This window comes from Coturnix japonica, chromosome 1, assembly GCF_001577835.2.
Source record: "Coturnix japonica isolate 7356 chromosome 1, Coturnix japonica 2.1, whole genome shotgun sequence".
Taxonomy (NCBI): Eukaryota; Metazoa; Chordata; class Aves; order Galliformes; family Phasianidae; genus Coturnix; species Coturnix japonica.
This window is the reverse complement of record NC_029516.1, coordinates 107,508,113-107,535,676: the sequence shown is the minus strand read 5'-3', so window position 1 is coordinate 107,535,676 and position 27,564 is coordinate 107,508,113. Positions and strand designations below refer to the sequence as shown.

General features: G+C 43.5%; 1 protein-coding gene across 4 annotated transcripts; it reads right to left on the bottom strand.

Moving 5' to 3' along the window:
* Positions 1 to 4,211: 4,211 nt before the first annotated feature.
* On the bottom strand, positions 4,212 to 27,555 carry ZFX (zinc finger protein X-linked). 4 transcript variants are annotated; one of them, XM_015885629.2, is made up of 8 exons: positions 27,470 to 27,555; positions 21,908 to 21,996; positions 20,904 to 21,470; positions 12,485 to 12,634; positions 12,146 to 12,289; positions 11,920 to 12,054; positions 9,430 to 9,570; positions 4,212 to 8,056 (listed from the first exon to the last, which is right to left on the bottom strand). In XM_015885629.2, the coding sequence occupies exons 2-8, from the start codon at positions 21,966 to 21,968 to the stop codon at positions 6,870 to 6,872; spliced, it is 2,385 nt and encodes a 794-aa protein (XP_015741115.1). In that variant the 5' UTR covers positions 21,969 to 21,996; positions 27,470 to 27,555; the 3' UTR covers positions 4,212 to 6,869. The 4 variants fall into 4 exon arrangements, with proteins under 4 accessions (XP_015741115.1, XP_015741129.1, XP_015741137.1 ...); XM_015885635.2 differs by lacking the exon at positions 27,470 to 27,555 and adding an exon at positions 27,376 to 27,468 and having other exon boundaries at positions 6,870 to 8,056; XM_015885643.2 differs by lacking the exon at positions 12,485 to 12,634.
* Between the last annotated feature and the right edge of the window lie 9 nt (positions 27,556 to 27,564).

Sequence of the window (27,564 nt, the reverse complement as noted above, 5' to 3'; positions counted from 1 at the left end):
GCAGGAGCATGGAGTAGTGAGGATCTTGCTTCACCTAGCCACAGTGAAGCTTAGGGAATAGGTAAAGAAAACTTGTCACAGGCAAGTTACTGCTACACACATCTCCCTGGAAAACCTGAGCACAGTTTACTTGTTCTTCCACCTCTATAAAAAAGCATTTCTCTGCACCCCATACAGGTGTAAAAACAATAGTCACAATTCTGTGAGGTACACAAAGCTCACCATACACAGCACATTTCTAAAAGGTAAGCTGTATAGCTGTAGACAAAGTACTGTATGCACACCCAATAAGGTGAACTGTTCCTACAAGCTGTCTTGAGGCAAGCAAATCAGATAAACATTTCTTCACGGGTTTACAATGGGAAATTATGGCTTCTCCTTCACAGCACCATTTATGTTCATGGTTAAAAGGCTTTCAAAGACTGCCGGCCTCCTTTGGCATGTCTTTCCTCTAAGTCTCTTACTATGACAATAAAAACTGTCACACAGTGTGGAAAAATCTCCCCTGATTCAGGTATTATTCTTCACTAGAAAGCTATACTGTAGTTAAAATTAGCAAGGTACTTCTGAACCCTTATTTAAAGCGTGTTTGCACTGACATCCCAAGAAAAGAGTTTCTTTATTTAATTGCACTGTCAGTGCCGATGCTTTCAGCTACAACCATTTGGAGTTAGACCTTTTAATAGAAAGTGACAATTTAAATTGCCGTGATGGCAGCATAAATGGTGCTTAAAGTCATTACAGACCTGATGTTTCAGTTGGCTGAAGACCAGCAAAAGAAAGGTGGAGGGAGTAGGGGAAGAGGAAATTAAGTGGTGAATCATTAATTCCTATGGTACTGGGTGTAAAAACATTACCTATGATGAACACATTTGTTGCTGTGATGGAGAAAATGTATAAACCCTCCTTCACTTGGCATTAACTAACATAGAAACAGAACCATAGAATGGTTTGAGTTGGAAGAGACTAAAGTCCATCGAGATCCAACCCCCATCCGTGGTCAGGGCTGCCCCCCACCAGCTCAGCTGCCCAGGGCCCCATCCAACCTGGCCTTGAGCACCTCCAGGGATGGGGCACCACAGCTTCTCTGTGCAATCTGTTCCAGCCCTCACTAGTGAACTGGTGTCAGTGTTCCATGCTTGCTCTCCTGCTGCTCAGTGTCACCAGTGGCATTTCTGTTCTGTCAGTCGCAGTGAGCCCGTGCGAGAGGTTTAAGGTAAGGTCCATCCCTGCCACTGCCATGTTTAAATTCTTCCTGAGACTGTTCTGTCTGGAGAAGGCTCAAGGGTGACCATTTCACTCCCTACAGCTGCCTGAAAGGTGGTTGTAGTGAGGTGGGGGTCAAGAGGGATTTCTCCTTCCCTCTTGGAAGGGAGAGAGGGAAGTGGAACAGGGCAGTGCCCAGTGTGCTCAGTCAGAGCGCAGCAGTGCCCAGTCCAACACCTTGCAGTCAAATCCCCCGGCTCCCTCAGCACACGGGACGCGGCCCTGCCTGGCCTTAGCCGCTGTTGCCACCTAGCGACCAGGCGGCCCCGACCTCGGCCGCCGTAGGAGAGCAGAGTGAGCTCCATCACTTATCGCAGAGCTGTTCTTCCCCCGAGGACAGCCCCATGGCATGATCCGGGCGGCTCCGCTGTGCCTTAGTTTGTTCTCTCGGCCGGGTTTAGCTTGACCTTGAAACTGAAAGCCAAGAGCAAACGGCCCGCGGGGATTTCTGCCTATCCCTCAAGCTGGGTGGCCCTGAGAGGGAGCAGGACTCACAGGGATAAGGGAGCAGCGAGATCCCACGGTAACCCACAGACCTATCGTCTCCATGATGGATAGGGCACCCTGCTGCAGCATCCTCTCCTCTTGCCATTTGCCACTGCAGGTTCCGCTAAAGGGATCACCGATTTAAGGCTCACAAAACCTCTTAGTGCTAACGAGCTAAGCACAGTCAGGTCTGATGAGGATTTGGATAGAATTTACTTAATCCTGTCATAGGCAAGGAAATCCTGCCCAGTGTGTGCGCACAGCACAGGGCACGCAGCTCTCGACCCCCAGGTCAGGAGTGATGTACCCAGCCCTGCAGGCTGAGCAAGGCCTTAGCAGCAATGTCCCAGCACCACCAGCACTTTGCTGGCACCTGGAAGGCACAGCCTAAGAGTGGCCCTGCTGGCATCCAGGGCCAAAACGCCCTCCTCAAAACTTCCCCTCACTGGAGAGTGGGGATGTTCCTTTCAGAACATGCCTTTTGTGATAGGAAACGCACTGCAGCTGGTGCCTAATTGCTGATTTCCCCTTCCTAGCCACTGTCTTCTCATTTTCCTGCAGCAGGAAGGAAATCTTCCCTTATCCCTGCCAGTGCCCAAGCAGGTCCTTGTGTCACATTCACTTGCCTGCAGCTCATTTCAGAAGCTATCAGCCGCACAAAGGGACATTAGTGAAACAGGGCTGCCTCTCAGCTTTCCGCCGTCCCAGTCCTCCTGCTGGCCCCACAGGCTGCCCCACATTAGGTGGCAGGCCTTGGTCTTTGTTCATAAGGAAGACAGCAGTGGCTTGCTGCCGTTTCCAAGGCATACGCTGGGCAGTGTAAAGGTCTGCTATGCGGCAGTGTAGACTGACGTATTTCCTGTGCACAGCTCAGCTTTGCTGTGCTGTTGTTGAGCTGCCCGGTGAGATGACTGCTTCGGGTGCTGCTGGAAAGGAGCTCAGTGGGGCTGTCTGGTCACGTATCAGCATTGCTGCCAGCGGCCAGAACGACTTCAGACTGCTCCTTGGCAGAGGACAAGGCTGCTGTATGGGCAGGCTAACAGCCGAGGAAAAGCGCTCTGGTAGTAGGTCCTGATTGATATGCAAAGTGGTATTAATCGTACCATTATCACGTTTTAAAGTATAGTAAAAAGATAAACATGCATAAATACCCTCAGTTTAGTGTATTTCTTTTATCTCTCTCTTTCTGCCGACCACTAGGCCTGCTGCACCACCCAGCTCCCACACCTGTGCGTGCCTGCGGGGAGTGATTCACTGTGTCGGATGGATGCAGCCCTCACATTCCTCGTGTTCCTGGGCTGTGTCAGACGTAACATGCCCCAGTTTTCCTAACACTGCCTTGGCGGTACCAGCCTTAACAATGTTCTCTATTTGTGCTGGTGCAAGAGAGAAATGGGGGCCATGTTACCACCTCTTTTTGCCTGGGCTCGTGCCAAGATGACATACCGAGCTGTGCCTTCAGTTCGGTGGTAATGCTTTTCCAGGTGTGCAGAGTTCCTGTGTAACTCCAGTCAGTGCCTCCCATAGCTGTACACTGCATTGTCCCTGACCTGCACTGAGCACGAGGCACCTGTGCTTCCAATTCCTCACTCCAGACCATGCTGCTGCCCCAATGCTTACTGACATCCACTCAGACACACCTTCACTAGTCCTCCACCTGCCCTAATTGTTTACATGTTGTTTCCTATTAATTATATATCATTTCGTTCTAATTACTACCTTTAATAAGCCAGTGAAACACATCGACCTGTCAGCTGGCTTCACGTTTTCCTAATTAGGCTTTCCAATGGCAAGTAAGGCTTTCAAGGAAGCCCTGATTGACACCCAGCTTTGCTGCCTGCCCTGCTGCTGGTGTGGCTGCGGGCACCTCGCCCAGGGGAGCTCCATTGGGCTGGCAGCCAAGCAGCCAGGCTTTTATGGCTGAACGAATGCAAGGAGGGAAGGGTTTGCCAGCCCGCATGTGCGAGAAGCAGCAACTGCTCCTGCCTCTAACTCCCAGCAGCCACAAATGTGTGCGTTCTGCAGTGCCCGGAGCGTTGCTGGCTCCATAAGTGGCTGAGAAGCATGGGAGGATGGAGAAAACAGAAAAAGCAGATGGCGGGCAGCTGAGCCACAGCTTGGTAATATGAAGAGCTGCCCCACGTAAGCCTTGCTGTACGGCACAACAAGATGAGGAGCGAACAAGCATTTCCTCACGGCACCAGACGAGAGCAAACATCCTGAGGGCACCTGGGCCAGCAACAGCCACGCTTCACCTCCTCCTGTTTCACACAGGTCAAGAGGGCAGCGGCACTCCGCAGCAGCTCCGCGATCGGGTTAATGGGGGCAGTTGGATGACATCAGGTTACACTGTTTAATTCAACTGAGCTTAAGCACTGACGGGGCAGCGGGAGGACCCATTTCAGAAGCCCTCCCAACACTCAGCCTCGGTTACCGGCATCAAATAGACCCAACATTCGTTAACAGGAAAATACTTTGAATTTTATTTTTTCACGTTATTATCAAGTACACAGTTACAATAATGTCACACATCCCTATATGATTCTATGTACTTCGTTTTTTTCCTTTTGTCTTTTTTACAAAGTGTACAGAAGGGAAGGACGTATACAATATTTAACAGGGGGGTTTTCTACAGAACAATAATTTATAGTATGTCCTTGTAAAAATCTGTACCTTTTTTAAACATTAAACTGAAACATCCATTCATAGCATTTGCTAAGCAAATTATTTAAGGATTCAAACTAACCTGTAACTAATGTCAGTACATTAACAATAACTATATTTCCATTTGCTCTTTATACAGACAAATACATTTTACAAAATTCCACTTGACAAAACCCTCAATTATTTAAAAAAAAAAAAAAATTAAGAAAAAAAACTTTCGACATTGTGCTTAAAAAAAAAAAAAAAAAAAAAAAAGAATAAAGGTGTGAGTATGATTCCAGGCTACATAAGAGGAAAACAAATGTGTAAAATTGTGTTCTTTGTCTTTCAGCTTATTTAAAAAAAATCAAGTCAAAAATGGCTAAAATCCTATGGGAATTTATGCACATTTTGTACACTTCTCAGGTTTCCAGTGAGAAAATGCCTGAACGTACGAGGAGGGGGGAAGCCAAAGAAGGGGACTCTCTGTAAAGAGACGCGCGTGGAGAACCTCCGGTGTGTTTTAACACATTTCATTTGGCAACCCGTGGGCGACAGGCGGACAGCTACGGCCACACAGAACATCCACTGACTGCAGCGCGGCTTTCAGCCAAGGCGCAGAGCAGCACCACGCACCAAAGGGTGACGGGCAGCCGCTGGCGGGGCTACACGCGGCACAAGCCCGGGGGGCACTGGTAGGCAGCATCCAAAGCAGCAGCGTTGTACAAGGCAGGGACGTGGCTTTAGGCTCTCCTGAACCAGCGAAACAGACACAAGTACTGAAGCTTACGGTGAAACACAAGGATTCGGTAACAAAACCTAATACAGATCGTTTAGAAGGTGCACATCTGAGAGGAAACCTTTGTCCCTTTATGGCCCCAAACTCGAAATGGTTACTGAAATTCCTGTTTAACAGGACACTCGCCTGCCTACAAACAAGGGAAAGCACTGGGACGGGCCCTGAACCCATTAGTTAGTGAACGGTTAGTTCCAAATCTATCCAAATTGGGTCCAAATTCTGCAATGCACAGCCAGCTGGCAGCTTCAGGGGGGATCTGAGAAAGGGGAGCGGGCCTGGGCCCTAAAATCTGGCTTATAATTAAATCCTTTTTTCTATTTTTGCCCAGCGGTTGTTGTTAACGTACATGACTTCACACTTTGTACATTTATTTACTCTGCAATTAGCAAATGATACAGCAGTACTTTGTAATAGTCTTCAGGTGGCAAAATTGCATATAATAATTGTAATGTTCTCCCAGCTGTTTATAAACAGACTACAAGAACTGGGTTGATTTCTGGATGCCGTACTCATTAATAAACAGCAGCTCAACACAGCTGCTGATGGCTCAGGAAAAACATTCCATTTAGAAACAGTTCTGCTACTGCCCTAAGTTATTGTTCTGATGAAGGACAGCTACACAAAAACACCTCTACTCCTTATGAACGCAACTGCCCCGTTCCGACCCCTCTGAAGCTCTCAATGTCAGCATCTCATTTCCAAAATCAAGGCACCTCTTGGTCTTAAATTTTATTCTTAAGTCATCTCAGAATAGAAACGTGACTCAAACAGCGCACCGTTCCTCCAAAGAAATGCTAACATACATAAAGCCATTACAGCGGAGGTACATTTATCAGCACATACAGACAGTTGCGACCTATCAACTTTGCAAACAGAACAACAGTATTTCATGTTTCCAATACCAAGCCGGCAGTAAACTGAAAGTAAAATCCAACTCCTCTATAACACGCAAACCTTTCCGAGACAAAGAAGCACAGAACAACAAGCATGTTTGAGCGTACTTTTAAATGCGATTAAAAAATAATAAAAATGCCCCAAACCATTTTAAAATTTCATCTTTGAAACCTGAATTAAAATGCAGAAGCTTTCCCGCAATAACGTCTGACGTGTAACTCCTTAAAGGTAACACAGTTAACTTGCCACAAAGTCTGTATAGTCAGAACAAGACAATCAGGTGGGCCCTAGTGACTTTAGCGTTACAATTCCCCATTTCATACACACCTCTGACAATTTCAGCAAGAGAAATTTCATAGTTTTAAAACTCACAACAAAACTGCATTAACATGGACACTGTGAGTATCAACGAGGTCAGTAAGATAAATATACTTAAGCTATTACGGTTGAAAAATTCATTAAGAGACAGGGTTTACTTTATTAAATGCAACTTTATTGTTGCCATCTTTTCTTCATTTATTAAACAAACTGAATAGAATTCAGAACACGCTATTGAACAAAAGGTATAAAAGTCAACTAGAAGCAATAATCCTATTTTTATACAGCAACAAATCAAATGCACAGTATGGGGGTATTTTTTTGTTGGTTTTTCTTTTTTCTCTCCTGTGTGTGTGTGTCTGTGTCTGTGTGTGTGATCGCAGGTGATTGGCTTTAAAATAAGCTAACTGCCCGAAAGGCAAAATTCCTTTGCAATTCCAGCCGTAAGTCTGTGAAAGAGACTTTAAGGCAGCCCAACATCTTTATGATGCCGCATAATGTGCTGGTTCTTCTCTGAAGGCCTTCGGAAACCTTTCTTGCAATACTCACATCGGTGAGGGTAGTCTTTTGTATGAATGGAAATAACATGCCGTTTGAAGCCTGAGGCGTCTGTAGTGCTATACTCACAGTACTCGCATTGATACACTTTCCTGCCACTGTGTGTTTTCATGTGTTTTTTCAGCTCGTTTTGTTGCCTAAAGCCCTTCCTACATCTCTTGCACCTGAATGGAAGATCCTTTGTGTGAACTGAGAGTATGTGGCGACTCAGAATAAACGGATCTGCAATCTTAAAGTCACAATGTCTGCATTGGTGTAATTTTTTACCCTTGTGAGCCGCCACGTGTTTTTTCAGTTCCGAAGGCCGGTGAAAGCCTTTATCACACATATCACACTTATGGGGATAGTCTTTTGTGTGGACTGAAATTATATGTCGTTTCAGATCACTCGAGTTTGAGCTCTTATGGTCACAATGCAAACACTGATGTGTTTTGCTTTCTTGATGCATAAGCGTATGCTGCTGTAGCTCTTTGGTATCTGAAAAAGTCTGGAAACAAATATCACACTTGGACGACGTTTCCTTGCTATGTTTAGTCTTTACGTGAGTTTTCAAGTTAGAAGAGTCGGCAGATCGGTATTCACAATATTGGCACTGGTATGGTTTCTCACCAGTGTGGATTCGCATGTGCTTCTTCAGCTCCGACGGATGACGAAATCCCTTGCCACACTCCACACAAATATGAGGAAAGTTCTTGCTGTGGACAGCTAAAAGGTGATGACTTAGCAATCCTTGTTCTGCTGTCTCATAGTCGCAGAATTTGCACTTGTGCATTTTATTCACTCCTTTGTCCCTGTGCACCATCTTGTGCGCAAATAACGCTCCCGTGTGAGAGAAGCTTTTCCCACACTCATCACGCTCAATAAGCTTTTCTGTTTTGTTGGTCAGCTTATGACTCTCCAAGTGGTTATGTAAACTTATTTTCTTATTCGTAGTGTAATCGCAGTCTGTGCATCTGTACTTTTTCTTAGTAAGAAGGTGCTCCGGGTGGTTTTTCATGTGCCTTTTCAAGAAACCTCTAGATTTAAATTTCTTTCCACAAATCATGCAGGGATAGACTGTCAGTGGATGACCATCGGGCCCAATGATTATTGCTGAAAAACAACAGAGAAACCCTTTCAACAACTCTATACTTCAGTCCATTCTTTTCTTTCAACCTTAACGCTAAGCTGAATCGCTAAATAAGATCGAGTCAGGCACACATGCTTTGCTATGCAATTACCAAGCTTGTTACTGGGCTAAGTAGAAGAATTGGAGAGAATTAGTATTTTCATCTATTATCATCATCAGGAGAAAGGAAATACTGATCTCAGATGGAGACAACCAAAGCATCATCCGACCGATTTTCAGCTCAGGTAATTGTGAGGTCATGCACTGAACACACACAAAAGCCAATACCATTGCAAAGAGCAGCAGGCAGCTCATTCAGCATCACACAGTGAGCTTATCACACCACCATCTTTGACCTTCCATGAATCTGCAGGTTTGGCTGTTCAGCCACCTATCACTGACTACAATCCATGTCCCAAACTAACACCTCCTTCTCATGCCATCTGTCAGTTATGATCTGAAGAGGTACCAAGCAGGGATCAATGAGAACACATTTCACACACAGACACCTCAAAGCTTTGGAACTTGTTTGCTCTGATCCATCAGCCTGATTTGCTTCTACCAAATTTGTCTAGGCACGCTAAAAAGCTCTCTTATTCAACAGTGTTTTAAGAGAACCGAATACATAGCTGAAAATAGAAAAAGCCAACTTGAAAATTAAGACTTGCTGGGTTTACTTAGTCAGAGCTAGACAAAACAGAACTCCTACGGTTAAGTCATGGTTTGGAAAGAAACTTTTCGGATAATTCAAGGCAGGGCTACAAAAGAAAAGCTGTGTGCCTTTTCAACTTTATCAGACCAAAGAAACCCTTCAAAATGTAACACAGCAGTAGCAGAAACCAAATAACACCAAAATAGTGTATTTGTTCTTACAGATGCAAGTAAGAACACTGGAATGAACACTGAGGCAATTTATTTCACAGTTTAAAAAGGGCATTTATTAAAGCTATCCACTAAAAAAATACAACGCTCATATTTACCAGTTACTAGCTGAGCTGATGTAACAAACTGTATTGTTCTGTACAATTTCAACGAAGACAAAAAGGTTTTTTAAAAGTACTATTACTTAGTACTGTTTATCAATCTAACCTTATCTTTACAAACAAGTTACTTTCTATACATGTGGCACATATTTCTATCAGTACGGCAAGTTAAGTTCATCTATTTCTTTTCTTTTTTTTAACCTTTTGCTATGATACTGTTTTATTGAAAACCTTCAGAAGAAAATATGCATACTTCCATGATCTAGAAGTGTTTCCAACAAAACAACTTTCCAAGTATTCATTGTAAATGGCATTAAACATCCTATCAGCAAAGCATTTGTTTACGGACAAGCACGCAGAGAGCCATAACTCACCTGTTTGATACTGCCTGGACTCAGGTCTCCTTTTCTTCTTTGGTTTTTGCTTTGCCAGTCTCCCAAGTCCCGCTGACTCATCTATGTGCAAAAGAGCACTTGCAGTGCCATTCCGACTTTCAATGCCATCATTATTATTACCTAATAAAGCAAGTTTAAAGGTTACCTCTTGTCACCACACCACAGATTATTTGAGCAACACACTCTATAATGCTACTTACAAAAAAGAAAAGGATAAACGATTGTTTTGACATTTAATTAAACCATTCTAACATACAGGATGAGTTAAAAAACTGCTCTGTATGTAGCTGATGAACTGTGCTTTGTACTACAGTATCAAGCTGGAAGCCTTGGCTCCATAAAACTAATTTTACAGTACACAACTTATAGGAGTGAACGAAAGGCTTTCCACTTTGCAAAGAGTTTAAGTGCACACTTTTTGCATTTCTTTGGCTACTAATTACACCCCAGATGTTTAACATCAGTAAATATGAACAGGTCACAGTGTTTATTGCACCTGATGGTCTTCAACAGCCCTGAAATACATCCACAGGTGCTCTCATTCACTTCTGGGCATCTGAATTTGCCTCACTAAAGCTCCCAAACTATGTTTCAAAACTGTGATCAGTCAGTTGTTCTAAACAGCCCATAAACTCACACACAAATTACACTGCAAGTTCTTTGCACTCCTCTGTATTTATTATTTATCTATTCCTACAGGGAACAGAAAGCATGTGTAACACAGAGAAAACCACCTTTGCTTCACAGACCTTTGTGTTTAAAAGAACAGCACACAAACAAGACAGAAAGACTAAAGTGGGAGACAGCATAAGATGCTCAATAGCTCTTCTCTTCATTAGAGTGCTGTGAATGTAATTTCATGCTTGAATGCAAAGAGAATCAAAACCAGTAACAGCCATGGGCAGAGCCTGAAGATTCTTATCTATCTGCTAGCTCAAGTGTTGAACAGCAAACATGGCAAATGATGTAAGCATTGAAAACAAAAAAGTTTCACATCTTACACACAGACAGTACAGTTTGCAGTAGGTGTATAAAGAATCCTTCTTGTATAAAGAGTCCTTCTAGATGGTAACACACACCAAAAAAAAAAAAAAAAAAGAAAAGAAAGCCTTAAACATTTTCTAATACTAGGATAAAAGTGTGGAGCTTTTGGAATACAATACATAGAAGAATGGGGCTCTGCTATGATACAGCAACGAAACAGGTTTGCCACTGTAAGATCCCATTTGTTGTCTACTTTTAATACCTCTTGAAGTAGAGAAGAGCTCTGCAAAGCGCAAATGACAAACCTCAGCCATTCTCATGCCTTCATGCTTCATTATTTCTTCCCTTCCCCACCAGCTCTCAAGTTGAATGTCGGGTTGCTTACCACTGATGACACACTCACTCTACTGTTTCTTATGTTCTTAACTCCACTTCAAATTCTACCTCTGTGTTCTTAGCAGTCTGCTCAATTTTTTCCTAGTTCTCCTCAATCACTGAACATTCCGCCTACAACCGTTCTTGAGTTCACTTAACTTCATTTTGAATTCCCACTCAACCTGACTTCTGTCCTTTCCTCTGCACTGAAACTATGCTCAACAACATTCAGCCAAAGGCAAGGCTCTGGGTGCGTTACCATCCACCTCCTAACCACTTTCCACCACACACTGCTCCCCAAAATCTTGCCCTCACTTGACTTACATCCACGATTCCAGCCCTGTGTTGCATTCTCAGCACTTCCCTGTCAGTGGTTTACTGACACCATCACCAAAATTCACATCATGCAGACACATGACCTAAGTTTTGTCCTCTACTCTGGTATTTCTTCTCCTTCATTTACTCCAAGTACATTCAGGAGGAGGATGAGAGCAATAAGGCAAAATTTCTAAGATGAGATTTTACTCTACCAGCCTATGTGAGTTTTGGAGATCGGTTTAAGCACCAGCTGGTGCTCAGATACTAATGTTCAATAAATATTCTCACGTCTCTGTGATGTATCCCTCCAGTATCTTTTTTATTAATTAGTTATTTCCTTTTGTGAAATCACATATTTATAAGTTCCTTCCAGAAAACACTTAAACCAAGCTAAAGGTCAGCGATGCTCTTCATGGTTACACTGAATGCCACATATTTCCATCTGCTTTTTTCTTCCCAAATAAAAAGACACAGAGTCCTGTTCCCAATCAATGTATACTAAAATTGTGACAGACAAATGTACTTGAGATGCAATTTTTTGACTGAAAGGTTCTGCACTTCCCGTTCCACATCATGACAACATGAAGGAAAAGGTCTGATAAAACAGGAACAGAAAGAAGCCTGTTTCACAGCTCCTCTCTTCTTCTCTTTTTAATCTTAAGCCTCATTATGCTCAGAAACAATTCCTAGACTAAAACAGGTACAAAAGCACAGATGCTCCACTGCCCTCCAAAAACCAACCCAGTACTTTCTCGTAGTGTCACCAAGAAGAATTCAGTGAATATTACTTACCATAAGCTGCTGCCCATGCTATTGGCATGAAAGTTTTAATCTCATTGTCATCAATTTGCTGTTCGTGGGTGACTGCTGCATCTTCCTCTCCTACTATCACTTCCATATAAACCTCATCGGCTATTTCTGCAACATCTAAGAGAAACAGAAATCAAGAAAAAAATTAATATGAACTGTACTGCTGAAAGTGAAAATCCCTGTTCCCAAATGAAAGCCACCTACTTACTTAAATCTTCGTCTTCGTGCTGAGAATCATTTACGGTCATGTAAACCATTTTCTCCCTTGGAATACGAATACTGCTATTTTGATCAAGTAAGCCAACTGCATGATCATTTTCTGGCTCGCTCTCCACAACGTCTACTGTGCCCCCTAATCAGGAAGACCAGGACAAAATATTTTAATACATTTTGTTCAAATTCTATTCTAAACTGCAGAAAACTGAAAGTTTGCAACTCTTTCACATTTAGACCCACAGCTCCTTACAGCTGACTTGAGAGAAACCGTCTCTAATAATGCAAAATTTCACATGTCAGGTTGGAGTATTCTAAAATGAGCATGTTTTACCTAAATCATCTTCTCCAGGGTCTGCTTTGAATATATAGACCTTGATGACTTCTGGACAAATGCCATCCACTTTACAAGATCCACTTTCTGACTCTGCTTCCATGGTAATTTCAGCAGAACCTTCATGTTCTATCTTACCAGCATCATCCACTACAAAAACAAGTTATTAAAATTATCCAGCCATATACAGACAGACTTATGAAAAAATTTATTTCTCAAATTTGGAAGCGGTTTAAAATTACATTGTGAAAAATAACCTACCCATACATAATTCTTTTTCACATCCTTGAAATCAATGTCAGTAAACAAATAAATTCAAGCCATATCTTCTAGTTAAGGGGAAAGTGCAAGTGTGTTGCATGCCAAGAAGCATAAGCACCACACCAGGCAACACTACTATGAAACTGTGGTCTGCAGCAAGATGGTGGTAGCAAGGAACAGCAGGTTAGTACTTACTCTGTGGTGTAATTTTACTTATTCTCAGTTTCAGCTGTTTTCTCCTTTGCGTCTAATAAACTGTTAACCATTTCTTTTCCAAAGCATTATCTACTGCTTGACTCTCCCTAATGCAAGTGGCACTACTGCCAGTTCAGTCTGGTTTCTTGCAAGGTGGTGTTATTAATGCTTCTTCTGCAACACCTTTTCTCATCCACTCAGTTTCAAAGCACCGCCCTCACACTGCAGCACCTATCCAACTCACAGCACCATTACCAGAGGGACCTGCGCTGGATTTTATACTGTGGTCCTATCGACACTCCTGATTATCATCTCACATTTTCTTCTCTCCCTCCCAGAAGTGAGCTGACACCCAGCTCCAGCATGAACTGCCATAACTTGCCCAGGCCTCCCACACAAACATGGCAAGCAGCCAGTTTTCTAAGGAACACGTTTCTGATTTTTAAGACGCACTCTACACAGGCACATGCGCACACACACACCATCTTACTGTACCAAGCATGGGTGTTCAAGAAAAAAATGCTAAATATGCGTTAACAAAATGCAATCCAGTATTTCAAAACCTCTGCATGATCTTCCAGTTCCAAAAGCTCCGCAACTTTCTCACAGATCTGAGATTATTTAAGAATTCTTCATGTGACAACATGCCTTTGAAATTGGTGAGTTCACTCTCAACTACGTTTAAAGGCAGATTTAGCTCCCTCAGAGCCAACTGTAGCTTTGATTCATAACATGAAGGTGTAAGACATACACTAAAAAGAAGCGTAAGAACTGTCCAGCAACTGCTGCAGCATTTTTAGCTACCATGCTTAGCACTTAAGTACTTTAATACAGCATGCTCGTTTCACTGGCACACACAAAACTACCCTCATAACTACATCACAACTTTACTACTCAGTGACTGCAAATCTTCTCCCTACTTGAAGATCTACTTAAAATAAAAAACTTAGGCTCAGAAGATCATTACTGTTGTTCTCCTGAGAGGAAGTGAATGAATTAATTGGCTTTTACGTTAGATAAAAGTAGCATGCATTCTGTCTTGTGCATCAAACATGACAGTATATAAGAATGAGCCCTCAACACAGCACCATTACTCAAAAAGAAATAGGGATAAAGTTAAATGCATTAATGATCATGAAAATAAATTAGCTTCTCTCTCCTCACAAGAACAACAGCAGAAAAAAATTCTTAAGACTCTTATTCCAAGTTCAGGATCTGTGACAGTTCTACAGTTCCTTCCTAAGTAGCAGTATTTAAACAACTGATGGCAAGGGACAGCTTAACATCCTCCAAAACTGAACCCCAAAGCACTTCAGAAGTAAAACCTTAAGATGTTGTTTTGAATCACATTAAAAACGTAGCTCTACAGTACATGCACTTGGTCACTGAGTAGATTTCTATAAATTCTTTGGTATACACACGAAACATCAAACTTCACTGGAACTCTGACAAAAAGACTTGCTTTGGTTCCTATTAGATATGTGTAGTTGCTCTCCTTTAACTTGGCTGTTACCAGTGTCACACACGTGTACTTGGAAGGCTTTCAAATCAGCGTAGACTGATTTTACACCACTGAAGCCAAAGGGGAGGTCTGCCGCCAAGTTCAACTGATGTTGGAATAGACTCAGGGAAGGAAAATTATGGCTGAAGCAATTAAAGAGAAAAACCTACATGCACTGTACACAACAGGTTGGTTTCCTTCAACAAAAACAGAATACATATAGAAGTATCTGCTCATAACATTGATACAACAGAAGAATTCCAGATTATAAAAATATACTCTGTTTATTCTTTGAAGTAAATTCTCCAAGGTTCAAAAGCACGTTTCAACAACATGATTAAAATAAAGTTCCCTACCCAATTTCTTGTTTGTTTATCCCTGACTTCGCTCCATATCCAACAGTATTTTTAAAACCACAAAACTGTATGGGTTGGAAGGGACCTCTGGAGGTCACCCAGTGCAGCCCCCTGCTAAAGCAGGTTCCTTACAGCAGCTTGCACAGGAAAGTGTCCAGGCAGTACTGGAGCACTCCAGAGGAGACTCCGCCACCTCCCCGGGCAGCCTGTTCCAGTGCTCTGTCACTCACACAGTAAAGAAGTTCTTCTTCACGTTCAGACAGAACTTTGCATTCCAGTTTGTGCCCATTGCCCATTTAATGTCACCAGGCACCACTGAAAAAAAGCTCGGCCCCACTCTCTTAACATCCGTCCATCAGATATTGATAAGCATCGATAAGATCCCCTCAGTCTTCTCCATGCCGAATATTCCCTGGTCTCTCAATCAAAGTATTGTTTAACAGCACCATTCAAACGTAATGGAATTGATTTGTAGAAGTACTATGCCAACTTTTCTCATACGAAAGGGAAAAAAAATAATCACTCCAACAGACGATAAGAAATGAAAAACTAAGTCCTTGAAGAACCTGAAAAAGTAGTAGCATCTGCAGTATAGTAACAAACAGGGAACATGAAGAAAAGGGCCATGGAAAGAAAAAGGAATAGAAGACAGAAAGAGAGAAACAAGGCAAAAGAGAAGGGGTTATCTATCACACTAAGCACCACTTTCACAGTACTTTGTTCTATGGATATACATAAGCATTAAACTATACCGATTCCTTAACGTTCTGGTAGCATTTATGAAATTTGATTTCTATTTGACGCTTTCCTTGTGTTTTTACATTTGCCACCTATCTCAGCACACAATCAGAACATTATTCATATTCATAACTAGTTGACTGATCAACGTTAAAAAACTGGAGCTCCAATGACGTTCACATTTTTCATTCAAACTCACAGTCCATTAAAGGATCCCACGTACATCTTCCTCTTTGAAATTACAGAACACACACAGAAAAACCCATCTGACTGAAAATCATCAGTTTAGCTTATAAAGAGACCGTTTCTTTTCAAGTAGACACAGTAGGTTGTTACTAAACTGGAGTCACACACTAGAAAAAAAATACGATTAGTGATATTTCCAATACACAAAACAAACTATTTACCTATTCAAAATCACAAAGGACACAGTTGACTCTCTTGCTTCTTGTGAAATAATCAAAAGCGTGCTGCATTCCCCAGACAGACCACTCAGTTATGTGTGGTACAAGCATTTCACTTGTACCTCGCTTGATAACAAAGAATTCCTAGCCCACTTTTTTTTTTTTTACCATCCAATTATTCCTTTAATGGCAAAGTAGGTTCCCTAACCTGTGGGAAAAGAGAAATGTGCTCCATTTTCATTTCAATGCCTTGCCATTACACATGAGCAATAGCATTCGCTTAAGAGTCTGAACGTCCCCTCAGGGCAGCCATCAAGGAGCATTTCCTCAGCATCTAACTCTCACTCACCCTTCTGGTTCTGCTCCCCAGACCACAAAACAGAGAGAGCACCGAGGCAACACGTGAACAGAGGAAACTCTCCCTCACTCTCACGGTGACCTCCTGAGCAGCCCATCTGCAACAACTGCTGGGGCCCTGCTGAAGGCCGAGCAAAGCACAAGGCAACAAGTTCTACCCCACAGAAAGGAAAAAGTTTCTGCAACTTTAAGAGCCTCGAGAGAAAAACAGAATCACAGAATTGTAGGGGTTGGAAGGGACCTCTAGAGATCATCGAGTCCAACCCCCCTGCCAAAGCAGGCTCCCTACACCACGTCACACAGGTAGGCGTCCAGGCGGGTCTTGAATATCTCCAGAGAAGGAGACTCCACCACCTCCCTGGGCAGCCTAAACAAAGGTGAGGAGGGGGGTACCCATTTATACTACCTACACCAGAAAAGCAAACCAAAAGATTCTGTTTCCTTGATTAGATGTCAACTGTATGGCACAAGACAACTATGGTATCGCACCAGTGAAAGCACGAACATTATGGCTCTGTATATAAGATCCATTCCTTTCAACCTAATCATGTTATCCATGGATGAGAACAGATGTGCTTCCCCCAAACCTAGGAAATGTCACAGTCATTACTGTATCTCCTTGAGCATCCTGGATTCTGACTCCTGTGATGAAATGCATTAGTTCAGATACAGCGTGCAATGATGCACCTAACTTGGTCACAGGACATGGACCTGACATTTAGATACATGACTTAACTTTCTAAAAGTCCAATTAACCTCTGCAAGGTGACCCTTCCTTCTCCCCACACTCCTCTGATCAAAGCTCCTTACTCAGTGCCTCGCTGTTTTTATTGCAATTAAATACAAGAACACCAGAGTACAATGTCTTTGTCGTTTGGAACTAGTTCAAGCATCTTACTTTGCCAAATTGTTAAATATAAATAAATAAAATCAAACAAGCAAAAACCTCGATTTCCTTAATACAGTACAACTCTCCTTTGCCAGCAAGTGCTGGTTTTTTTTGGTTTTGCTAACTCCCACCTATCTCACCATTACTGTTTTACATGGGGAGAGATGATTTTAAAGGCCTTCAGAATTGCTACCGAACAACGTGGATGGGTGTGAGTCAGAACACAATCAATCCTTTCCTGATCAAACTTTATGGGCTAAGCCTTACATGAAAGAACTGACTTTCAAACCTCCCTGAGTCCTTTTCAAGCTTTGGTCTTGTTCAGCCTGGAGAAGAGAAGGTTGCGGGCTGACCTCATTGCAGCCTTTCAATACCTGAAGGGAACTTACTCCCAGGAGGGCAGTAAACTCTTCAAAAGGGCTGACAATAGCAGGACACGGGGAAATGGTTTTAAGTTAAAAGAGGGAAGAGTTAGGTTGGATGTTAGGGGGAAGTTCTTCACTAGGAGAGTGGTTAGGCCCTGGAACAGGCTGCCCAGGAGGGTTGTGGATGCCCCGTCTTGGAGGTGTTCAAGACCAGGTTGGACGGGGCCCTGGGCACCTGATTCTAGTAAAGGTGTATGTTTGGTGGCCCTGCCAGGCAGGGGGGTTGGAACTACATGATCCTTGAGGTCCCTTCCAACCCGGGTCATTCTGTGACTGTGATTCTGTGATACTAATTAGTAGCAGTTTGCATTCTCTGATGAATGAACATATACCTGACTCAGCCCTCCTGCGTCCCAAATCTACTACAGACCAAAACAGGCTTGAGGGCAAAGCATCCAAGAAAAAAAGGTGAGTATAACAATGAGCAAGTGATAACAGAGGCTGTGCCAAGGAACATTATCTTGGAAATGAAAAACAGTTTATTGAAGGAAAGTCACACAATGGAACCCACAGAGATTACACTCACTTAAGATACCAAACAGTGTGAAACCAAGAAAAAAGGCAGAGATGCAACATTAATGTACACACGTATTAGTCATTCTGAAACCAGTATTTTCAAGATAGAAGTGAAGAAATTATCTTCTTTGAAAAAAATGTGTGTAGGCTCAGTTCATCAGGAACAATAATGCAAACATTTGAAGAAAGCCAAAAGACAGGAAAAAGATAGCAAAAAGGTCGGGTCTATGACCTGCTGTCAACAACACTGACTGCAAAACCTATGGCCACAGAAAGAACCCAAAGCATCACTGCCTGCCTTACAAGCAGCCAGAGAAAAGAAGATGAGTAAAACCATCCCTAACAAGAACTACCTCCCAGCTCTGGGAAGCAGCCACGCTTGGCTGTTGTAACGGCTGACAAAATGGTATTCCAGCATCCACCCCAGCAGCTCAAGAAGGTTTGCCAAAATCAAGCATGAACTTACAGGTGAAGATGAATAAATAAAAACCAGAGTTGATTTGACTTCCTTCTAAAAGCCACCTATGGCTGAACAACTGAGACAGTCGACAGAAAAAATGAATAAACACACACAACCGCTGATGCAAAAGAAGAAAAGGAAAGGAAATGAATTCAGATAATGTTTTCCACACAACGAAGAGACTATTTGGGAAGATTGCCTTTACTTGATGGGAAAGCACTAGCCTCTGACTTTGCAACCAGAAGAACTCGTTCTGCAGGCTTTAAACACAGTAGGTGGTAATAGGGAACTTCCCTTTAAAATGAGCAGTCGTACATATTTAACATTTTAAATGCAAATAAAGAAGATTCGTGCTTGGTAATAAAAACAAATGTTTTAAATGCTGCCTTATTTAAGGTTCTGAATGTAAAGAAACTACTTTGAAAGACAATAAAGGGGAATTTAATGCTAAATAAAGTATCAAAGCATAGAAATACATATGGAGAAACATATGACTAAAAAACTATGACTATCCCAGCACAACAATCAGATTCCTGTTTTCTGTCAGGTACCAACTGCTGAAGGCACCTACATCTAACAGGCTTCCCAGCTGGTTGGGTATTTTAGGGATCACACGACATGGCATCAAGGAACACTCTCAGTCCTCAACCTCTATATAACTACACCAGAAAAGCTGAATGGGAGACTACTCTATCCACCCCTCCCCCCTAAATGAATGCAGACAAGGTATGCCAAGTGTTGCTGTGCTTGCAGCCTCAGAGGTTTCACAGCTGTCCAAGCTGCAGGATGCCAACCTGCAGGGGAAGGGTGAGCAGAGAAGCAGGTGTGACAGCATTTGGAAGAACTACAGCAGAGGATACGAAACACATAACGACCACCAGCAGGGCCCTTACAGCCAGGTCTCAGTTCCATCAGTGGGTTATCCACTTTGTTTCCTAACTATGCTGCAGGTGCAGAAGGATTTAAGCTTGATTTCATCTGACCAAAGTGGGGACGAGAATTGGAAAGCTTCATTGAAATGCAGGGTATTGTACAGAGAGAATTATCAGTTTGGATACACAATATTGCAAGGAGCAGCATTCCTGATCCCTTCTCTCTCTCCACTTCAGTTCCTGCAGATTAATTTTACAATACCTTGTGTTATTCACATATTGCATTATCCCATTTGTTTTCCCACATAACAGAGTTAACAGCACTTCATATAAACTCAAAACATGGCAGCACAAGGTTACTCAAGGAACTCAAGAGATGATAAATTAAGAAATGCAGTGATCTTAGGCAAGGAGAAGCAACATTAAAATCCAAAAGCACAGAATACAAAATTAAAACAAATTATCATACATTTCAAAGGAAGCAGCCAAAGCAAAAGAAAAACAAGGGAAAAAAAGGTAACTGAAGGAGGGCAAAAAGCATGCTTCATCAACATGTTATTGAATGCTGGACAAAAGTGAAGTGCCTGGAGTTGCAATTAAACGTATCAGCCTAACAAAGCTTTTTCTATTTCTATGAAAAACACATTCAGTAGTGACAGCTTGATGTTCCCAGGTGCTGCACTAAGTGAACACTGCAACAAGTAACATACTTGGAACAGGCTCTACTTCACACTAATGGATATCCTCAGTTGAAAAAGGATGGATAACACGATGTGTTTGCCCACTTTCTAAGCCTTCTGAAATGTGAATCAAACGCATCGTGCCACTGTTCTACCAAAGACTAAGATATTCACAACTGCTTCTCAGCTATGAGCTCTTTTAATTAGCAGCTCTGTCCCCTGCTTAATAAAGACCACATCCTAAAAAGCAAAGAAAAAGATGCTGCTGTTTGTATCTAACTGTAAATGGAGAGGAAGGAGAGGCCTTCACAAAAATAAAAGACAAGGATAAATTGGTGTTTCAGGCTTCCAAGAATCACTTTTCTGACTCCCCCTTTTCCATTTAATAAGCTTTAGGTTTTCTTATTGACTCGGCAGTAACCTTCGTAACCGGTACATAAGTGGTTTTCCCAACAATGTCACATTTATTTTCTTTTACTGCTTACTAAGCACACGACATACAGCTTACTGGAATTCTTACTCTATTGCTCATATCTGTAACCAGTCATACATTTGCCAGTAGTTCTCTCCATTAATTTCACCCAATGTTTTAGCTGGTAGGCATTCTCAAAGATACCTCAATTTAATCACGTTAGTGAGACCTGCATTTCTTTCAATAATATAGAAAAAACGATTTTGACTCTGTTGTAAGCTTTCATTCACACATTTTGAGTATCACCCAAGCTCATATCATAAAAGTGTTGATGGCTTTACCAAGACACTTACGAGAAATCATCAGGTAATCTTCACAGTTGCCCTTCTCGTCTTGATGTTCCACAGGGATCCCGTTGGCATCGATCACTGCTTCCGATGCACAGTCTGCCACCAAGACTTCTTCAGAAACAACATCTGTTCCCAGAGTATCGGTGACAATATCTGCTTCTTCAACGTTATCATGAACTACATGTTCTACATGTCCAACTTCAGGTACATGCATTGACTCGCTCGTCAGTACATGTTCTGGTATAGACATTGCTTCTGCTGTTATGTCTGAAGCCAAAACATCATCTGGGACAGTGCAATGAGCCAAAGAAACCTCTTCAGCCACGTCTGTGTCCAGCACTTGTTCAGGAATAATGACAGTTTCAGATACGTCTGGCTCTTCCATAATATCTGGGCACTGAACATCCTCAATGACAACATCCTCAATGACATCTTGGATTACTACAGAATCTGGATCGTCAGGAACAAAATTATGCACAGTTATATCTGAGTCGACTACATCTGAAACAAACACTGTTTCCTGTACTTCCACAACAATCTGATCTCCGTCCATATGTGTGGCATCAGCTCCTGAAAAATACAATTAACATTTACGATGTAAAACTAACTCAGATGAAGCAGTTAATATTGAAATCACTTCTATTCTGCTTCAGCTTTGATACTATGTAGCCATTTAGCAAAACCATCGTAGTAGCTTATAAGCAATTAAAACAGGCAGACGGATATACGGGAGCTGATAAAACAAATCCTCAGTAGGTGGTAACACAACTAAGATGAACAGGTTACCAGCTTTTAGGATCTCCCCCAGTCCAAATAACTATTGCTTCACAGAAGAGTAGCTCATCTGTACTGCTTTGAGTAACAAAAGCTGATGAAAATGTGAAGAGATGACCCTTTACAAAAGCACTGATGAAGCATAGCACCTTTAAGCAAAGACAGCATGAACTAAAAGCAGTCAACAGCATCTGGTGTGTACATTCTTATTTATGTATTATCTCCCGACAGACCTGTTGGATCAAAAAATGCATTTGGCTCATGCGGCTGCAATTCAAGCCCATCTTCATCCATGGCCTTTAACTCTCATCAGTCACAGTGTCTGTAGAAGGCAAAGAAGAAAGGTTATGTAAGTTATAAGCATTATGGTAAGAAGGTTGTCTCTGCCTGTGCAACATTGATCACAGGAAATACTGAAATTATGGGCACATGAAACTGAACAGAGAACATCTGTTGACCTGAAGACAGCCCATGTATCACTCAGAGTACATTTACTTGGCATTCGAGAACTACTACTCCAAAACACCATACATTCACGACTCAGTATGAGGAGGCCAATCTCTTGACTATCCCAGGCCATTCGTCAATAACCCAGAAATACAGAGAGAACAGAAAAAGCCGTGATAAAGTGATACGTAAATATGATGATTTCCTTATTACCTTATTAACAACAACAAGAAGACAAAGCCTGGGCAAGTCCACATTCAAGTGGGTTTGGTTTTTTTGGTTTTTTTTGTGGGGTGGCAGGGGATACAATGTTCCTAAATCAGGAAAGGTCAATAAGATGAAGTTAAAGGTAGGTAGCTAGCAATTTGAAACACTTCACCTCCACCTCATCCCCTTTCATACACTGGAAAGAGTATATGATAGCCAAGAGAAAGTTACTCCTCTTAGTTCATTTCAGGAACTGACTACAATGTGAACTGTACCCAGAGTATAACTCCAGGGGTTTTCAAACTTCAGATGCATGAATATTTAGAATGCACACGCCACACCACAATGTACCAATCTGCTTTTCAATTTAGAATATCACCGGTTCTCCAAAATTGCCAAAAGTCACAGTAAGTCTGTCAACAGAATGTCATCTTTTCTTCAACATGTAACACTTTCACTCTTAGCAAAAGAGCCACTCGGCACCCAAAGTCAAAATTCTAACTACATTAACTAGATCCAAAACCCTACTCTGTGTTTTTCTCTTTGCATATAAGCATTGTAATAAGGATAAGGCAAACCTAGTTGGGTAAAATACGATCTAACATAAACTTCCACTTAAAGACAACTAGCTTCATAAGCACTGAGCCAGCAAGAGGCAGCAGAACGCTGCCTAATATTTCCATACAAGTGGACAACACAGACTTCAGCAGTTCTCCCACCCCCCAGCCACTTTTCAGTGACAGGAATCCCCCAGCTTTGCTGCTACCTTCAAACAGGCCTCGAAAAAAACATTAAGATTTTGCCCAAGGTTTCCATAAGAATCATCATCTTTACAAAATTGTGTCAACTAACATTTACGTGAGTCTTTATGAGGATAAAAACACAAAAGTTGCAACAGCCATTTGTAGCAAACAGTCTGACTGATGTGATCAACTTCTGCTGGGCCAGAGAAACAAGAACAGAAACAAAGTTTCATGCAATCAATACTGAAGATTTATTCCTGCCCAAATTTGTATACTTCTATCAGAACACGGCCAGCGAACTTGCTACAAATTTCTCCCATACACACAGCCATCTTTAGTGTTGTTTTCAGTTCTTATTCTTGTTGAACTCTAACTTCTAGCATCTTAGTATTTACATTGTCCATTACTCACTCATCTGCTCACTTACTCTTTGCAGTTTACAACTATAGTACGCTCCCATAGCTCACACAAAACCCTGCTACACATAAATTTGTAGCAAAACTATATCAGCTTTCTAGAGATTCTCTGAGCAGGAGGCAGAGGTGTTAAGGGTTGGTGAGAACTCAAGGCCTCCTTCCAATGCCCATCAGAAGCTAGTGATCATGTCCAGGTTTCAGAGAAAAGCCAAGACACTGTTTACGATTATGCTTGTGAGGGCTTTATTACCATTCATGCTGCCCTCTGATAAACTGGAACCCAACCAGCTTGAAGTGTCAGTTCACCACCAGTCACTGGAGGAACTGGCATCCGTTTTGTCTATTTCCTGCTTTCGCCACCCACCCGACCACCACAAATTCCCACTGCTTATGACTCACGCACTCCTACTTTCCCTATCCTGTCCTTTCCCCACATCCTTCACCGTCTCTGTAAGTGATGCTCTCCACCTTCCAACTGTCTGTGCTCTTCCACTTGGAGACCACCACCACATCCCAGCTTTCAGAGCATACCCAACACCGCTTCTCTACCACTGCTGCCCACATCCCCAGTGACAGCTGCTAAAACCAGCAAGTCTCTGTGGTGTTCACCGTGATGTAATTTTGCAAAGACACAGCCACCTGTGCAAACCTTCAACTGCATACTCTGCGTACTAGCACAGCCTCTTCTGTATTAGCCAGCTCTTTTTACCTACAGGGGCATAACACTGCAAAATAAAGGCCCACGTTCTACACAAACCTAATGGAGAAGCTTCCCAGGCAACTGAGTTTTCAAGACTTAGTCTTTAAAAGGACACACATCTATGCTTTGGTATCCAAAGAAGGAAAAGAAGCATTTTATCTCAATCTCTTCCTACATATGGTTTCCCACAACGAACTCTGTACCCAGCTCCAGCCAGCAAACCCATGTACACAAAACCCTACAGCTGTGCAGGGCCATAGAGGCTTCCAAAGTGCTCCAGTAGGCACAGACTCCCAGTCACAAACAGAAACGTGTGCTGCTGGTAAAGGATCAAAAGAGAAGTCAGGCATCTAAAACAGGATTTAAGTAAACTGTTTAATACATTAAAGGCGCCTAATTCAAACTCTGCAGCCCAAACATCATCCAGGCATTTATTTACAGATGGGGGGGGGGGGGGGGAAGCCTAAAAGTATCCTGAAAGCACTTCAGGGTGTAACTTTCTAAGCAGCGCATGAAAAAATGCTGAGCTTCTTCCTGTTTGCTCTTCATCTGATCAGTGGAGCAGCGCAGCCCTCCTAGGTTCACCACACAAAGGAAGGTGGTTCTGCACCCAGTGGTGACTCTGTGGTGAGACCTCTCTTGTATGACGTGAGAAATACCAAAGCACCTCAATGCGAGCACACCACACCGAAATACCTTTGCATTCCTCGGTAATTGCCCTAAACTCTATCTTAAGGCTAAGAAGCAATTCCAGCAGCTCATCCTGCAAGGTTTCAAGAAGGGCAGAAACTCCTCTCAGCTCTTCAAAACGTTCCAGCAACACTTACCTCAGGAGCGGGCTCTGGCAGTGAAGCAGACAGAAGGCATTTCCAGTTCTGGTTTGGGAACCAAAACTCTCCAAGAGAAGCAGGTGCCCAGAGAGAGAACACCTGGTCCTTCTCAATGGCTGAATCTATAGGGCTCTTTGCTCAAAGTGCAGTGATTTGGGATCTGCTTTTCTAACTAGAATGGGAAAAGCCCAGGTACCTAAGCAGTGGGTTTCCATCTCTACAATGAACTAAACGCATGCACCTTTTACTTGTTTGGGGTGTGTTGTTATGTAGATTTAGAACTAACACAACCCTAAAAACACCTAATTTGACCTGTAAAGGCAGGGATTTCTTACAAATTGACTCTTATGTATTTGTTCAGAGATTTGCCTGGTTTTGGTTTTATGAATATCGAGGCAATATTTTCAAGTGAAAGGACAAATAGTAATAAACGCATTTGTGGAATGAACACTATGAAGCTGTAAGCAATAAAATGAATTCTGCAAACAAAATACAGCCTTTTCCATACAACTCCTCCTGAATATACAATCAGTCTAGAAAAGCAATGCAGACATAAAATAGCTTTGCCACAAATAAAAGCCTTGACTTAATAAGCCTAGCGAGGTAATCAAGGTGAACTAAGAAATGACCAAGCTGGCAAGAGAGAGGGCAACTTTAAAAATAGTTACTTGCAAGAAATTAACTCTATAAAGACCTTTAATATGCAGCAAAATGGACAGTATTGGAGCTAAAAAATAGGGAGCGGGAAACTAGAGGGGAAAAAAAAGGTGGGGTGTGTGGGGGGGAGACATTGGAAAAGCCATCCTTAGTATAAAGAAATATACAAACTACTCTTTTGTGTACTCCTAAGGAAAGAACAGTTTATCTGTTCATCCAGGATGAGAGGAAAAAAAGAACCAAATACCCACGTTGTGAAACTCTCATCCCAGAATAAAGCCAAGAACAGCAACATTTCCCATTCTTGTCCAAAAGCCCCAGCCCACACTAAAAATACTTGAGTACAACCACAACCACGTCCCCATCATGCTTTGCTACAACACATTAAAAAACCAGCAGGCCTCACATGGCCCAACTGGAGCGGAGCCCTGAGCTGTCCGAAGCTTTGTGGTGGCATGAGACCACCATGGGTTCAGCCTACACCGCTGCTGCGGCATCAGAACTCTCCCTACGTGACCCATTTACAGAGAATGCCATGTGCACACGTGCTCTCAATCACACACACCAAAGGTTAAAAACGAGACTCCTGCAGCACCTAATCCTTATCTTGGATATAACCCCCAACCAAAACGAGGTGATTAAATGGAATAAAAACAATGTTACAAAGATGACAGTGTAATCATTTTGCTGTTTATTTCTTCATGCATCTCCCTCAGTTTTGGCAGGAGAATCAGCACTGCTGTTTTCATTGTGGCACGGTAAAAAAAAAAAAACCAAAAAAAAAAAAAAAACCAAAAAACAAGTCTTTTTCTCTTTGTTGTAGTTCAGGGATGTGAGTATTTGCAGAAACTGGTTACAAAAGAGGCCTTGTCCAGGGGGGCTGGAACTACATGATCCTTGAGGTCCCTTCCAACCCGGGTCATTCTGTGATTCTGTGATTTCACAGAGGTTTTGAGCACCGGGCGACACCTAAGCTAACGCTCATCAAAATCTACGTTAAGGATATAACCGGTCCTGGGCGTCCCTCAGAAACTACTTTCCACTGTGCTGGAGACCTGTGCAGCAGAGGGGACGGTCAGCTCGGAGGAGAAGAGGCCACAACCGAGGAGGGCCCACAGGGCCGGGCACACTGCGCCTCCTCACCTGGCTCCTCGCTGGCGGCGGGGCAGGACGCTGAGGGCAAACCTCCCACCGCCGAGCCGGCCGCGCCAAACCCCGCCCGGCCCAGGCCGCGGGCCGGAAAGCGTCGGGCTTCCCCGCGACTCGCTGAGCTGCCGGGCGGGGAGGAGGGAGAGGCGGGGGAGCGGCGGGGTGGGCAGGCCGTCCCTCTGCGGAACCCGCGGCCCGGCGCCGCGCAGAGCAGAGCGGGGCCAGGGGCTCCCCCCTCCGGCCCGGCCGGGCCGCGCTGAGGCGCAGACTATGGCGAACGATTAATTCAAGATGGCGCCCGGCGCCCTCCGCCTCCCCCCCCCGCGCGCCGCCATTTTGTCTCCTCCTCCACACACTCTCCGAACCCCCTTCGGCCGGGCCCGGGGCCTGGCACCGACCTCGCCCGCCTCCCCTCGGGCCCGCAACCTCCCCCCTCGGCTCCCGCCCCCCTCCCGCCGCCGTCTCCGCCGTCCGGGGCCGCCCCGGGCGCGCGGAAAACGCCGTCCCGAGCGGTGCGGCCCGCTGTGGTGCCGGAGCCCTGGCGCGGCCTACCTGCGGCCTCCTCGGGGCCTGCGCCGCGGCCTGCTGCGGGCAGGGGAAGGCCCGGGCCGGGCCGGGCGGCGGGGCCCGCTCCCGGGCTGCTTACCGTGCGGGTGGCGGGCGGCGGCGCTCGGCTCGGCGCGGCCTCTCTCAGCGCGACTGGGCCGAGCGCGGCGGCGGCTGCGGCGGGGCGGGCGGGCG

Bases quoted from the DNA above. Each gene is read 5' to 3' on its own strand.
- ZFX (XM_015885629.2), bottom strand. From the start codon at position 21,968: ATGGATGAAGATGGGCTTGAATTGCAGCCGCATGAGCCAAATGCATTT. The intron at 21,471-21,907 runs GTCTGTCGGGAG...TGTATTTTTCAG, and splicing joins TGCATTTTTTGATCCAACAG to GAGCTGATGCCACACATATG. The intron at 8,057-9,429 runs GTGAGTTATGGC...GTTGTTTTTCAG, and splicing joins GTCCAGGCAGTATCAAACAG to CAATAATCATTGGGCCCGAT.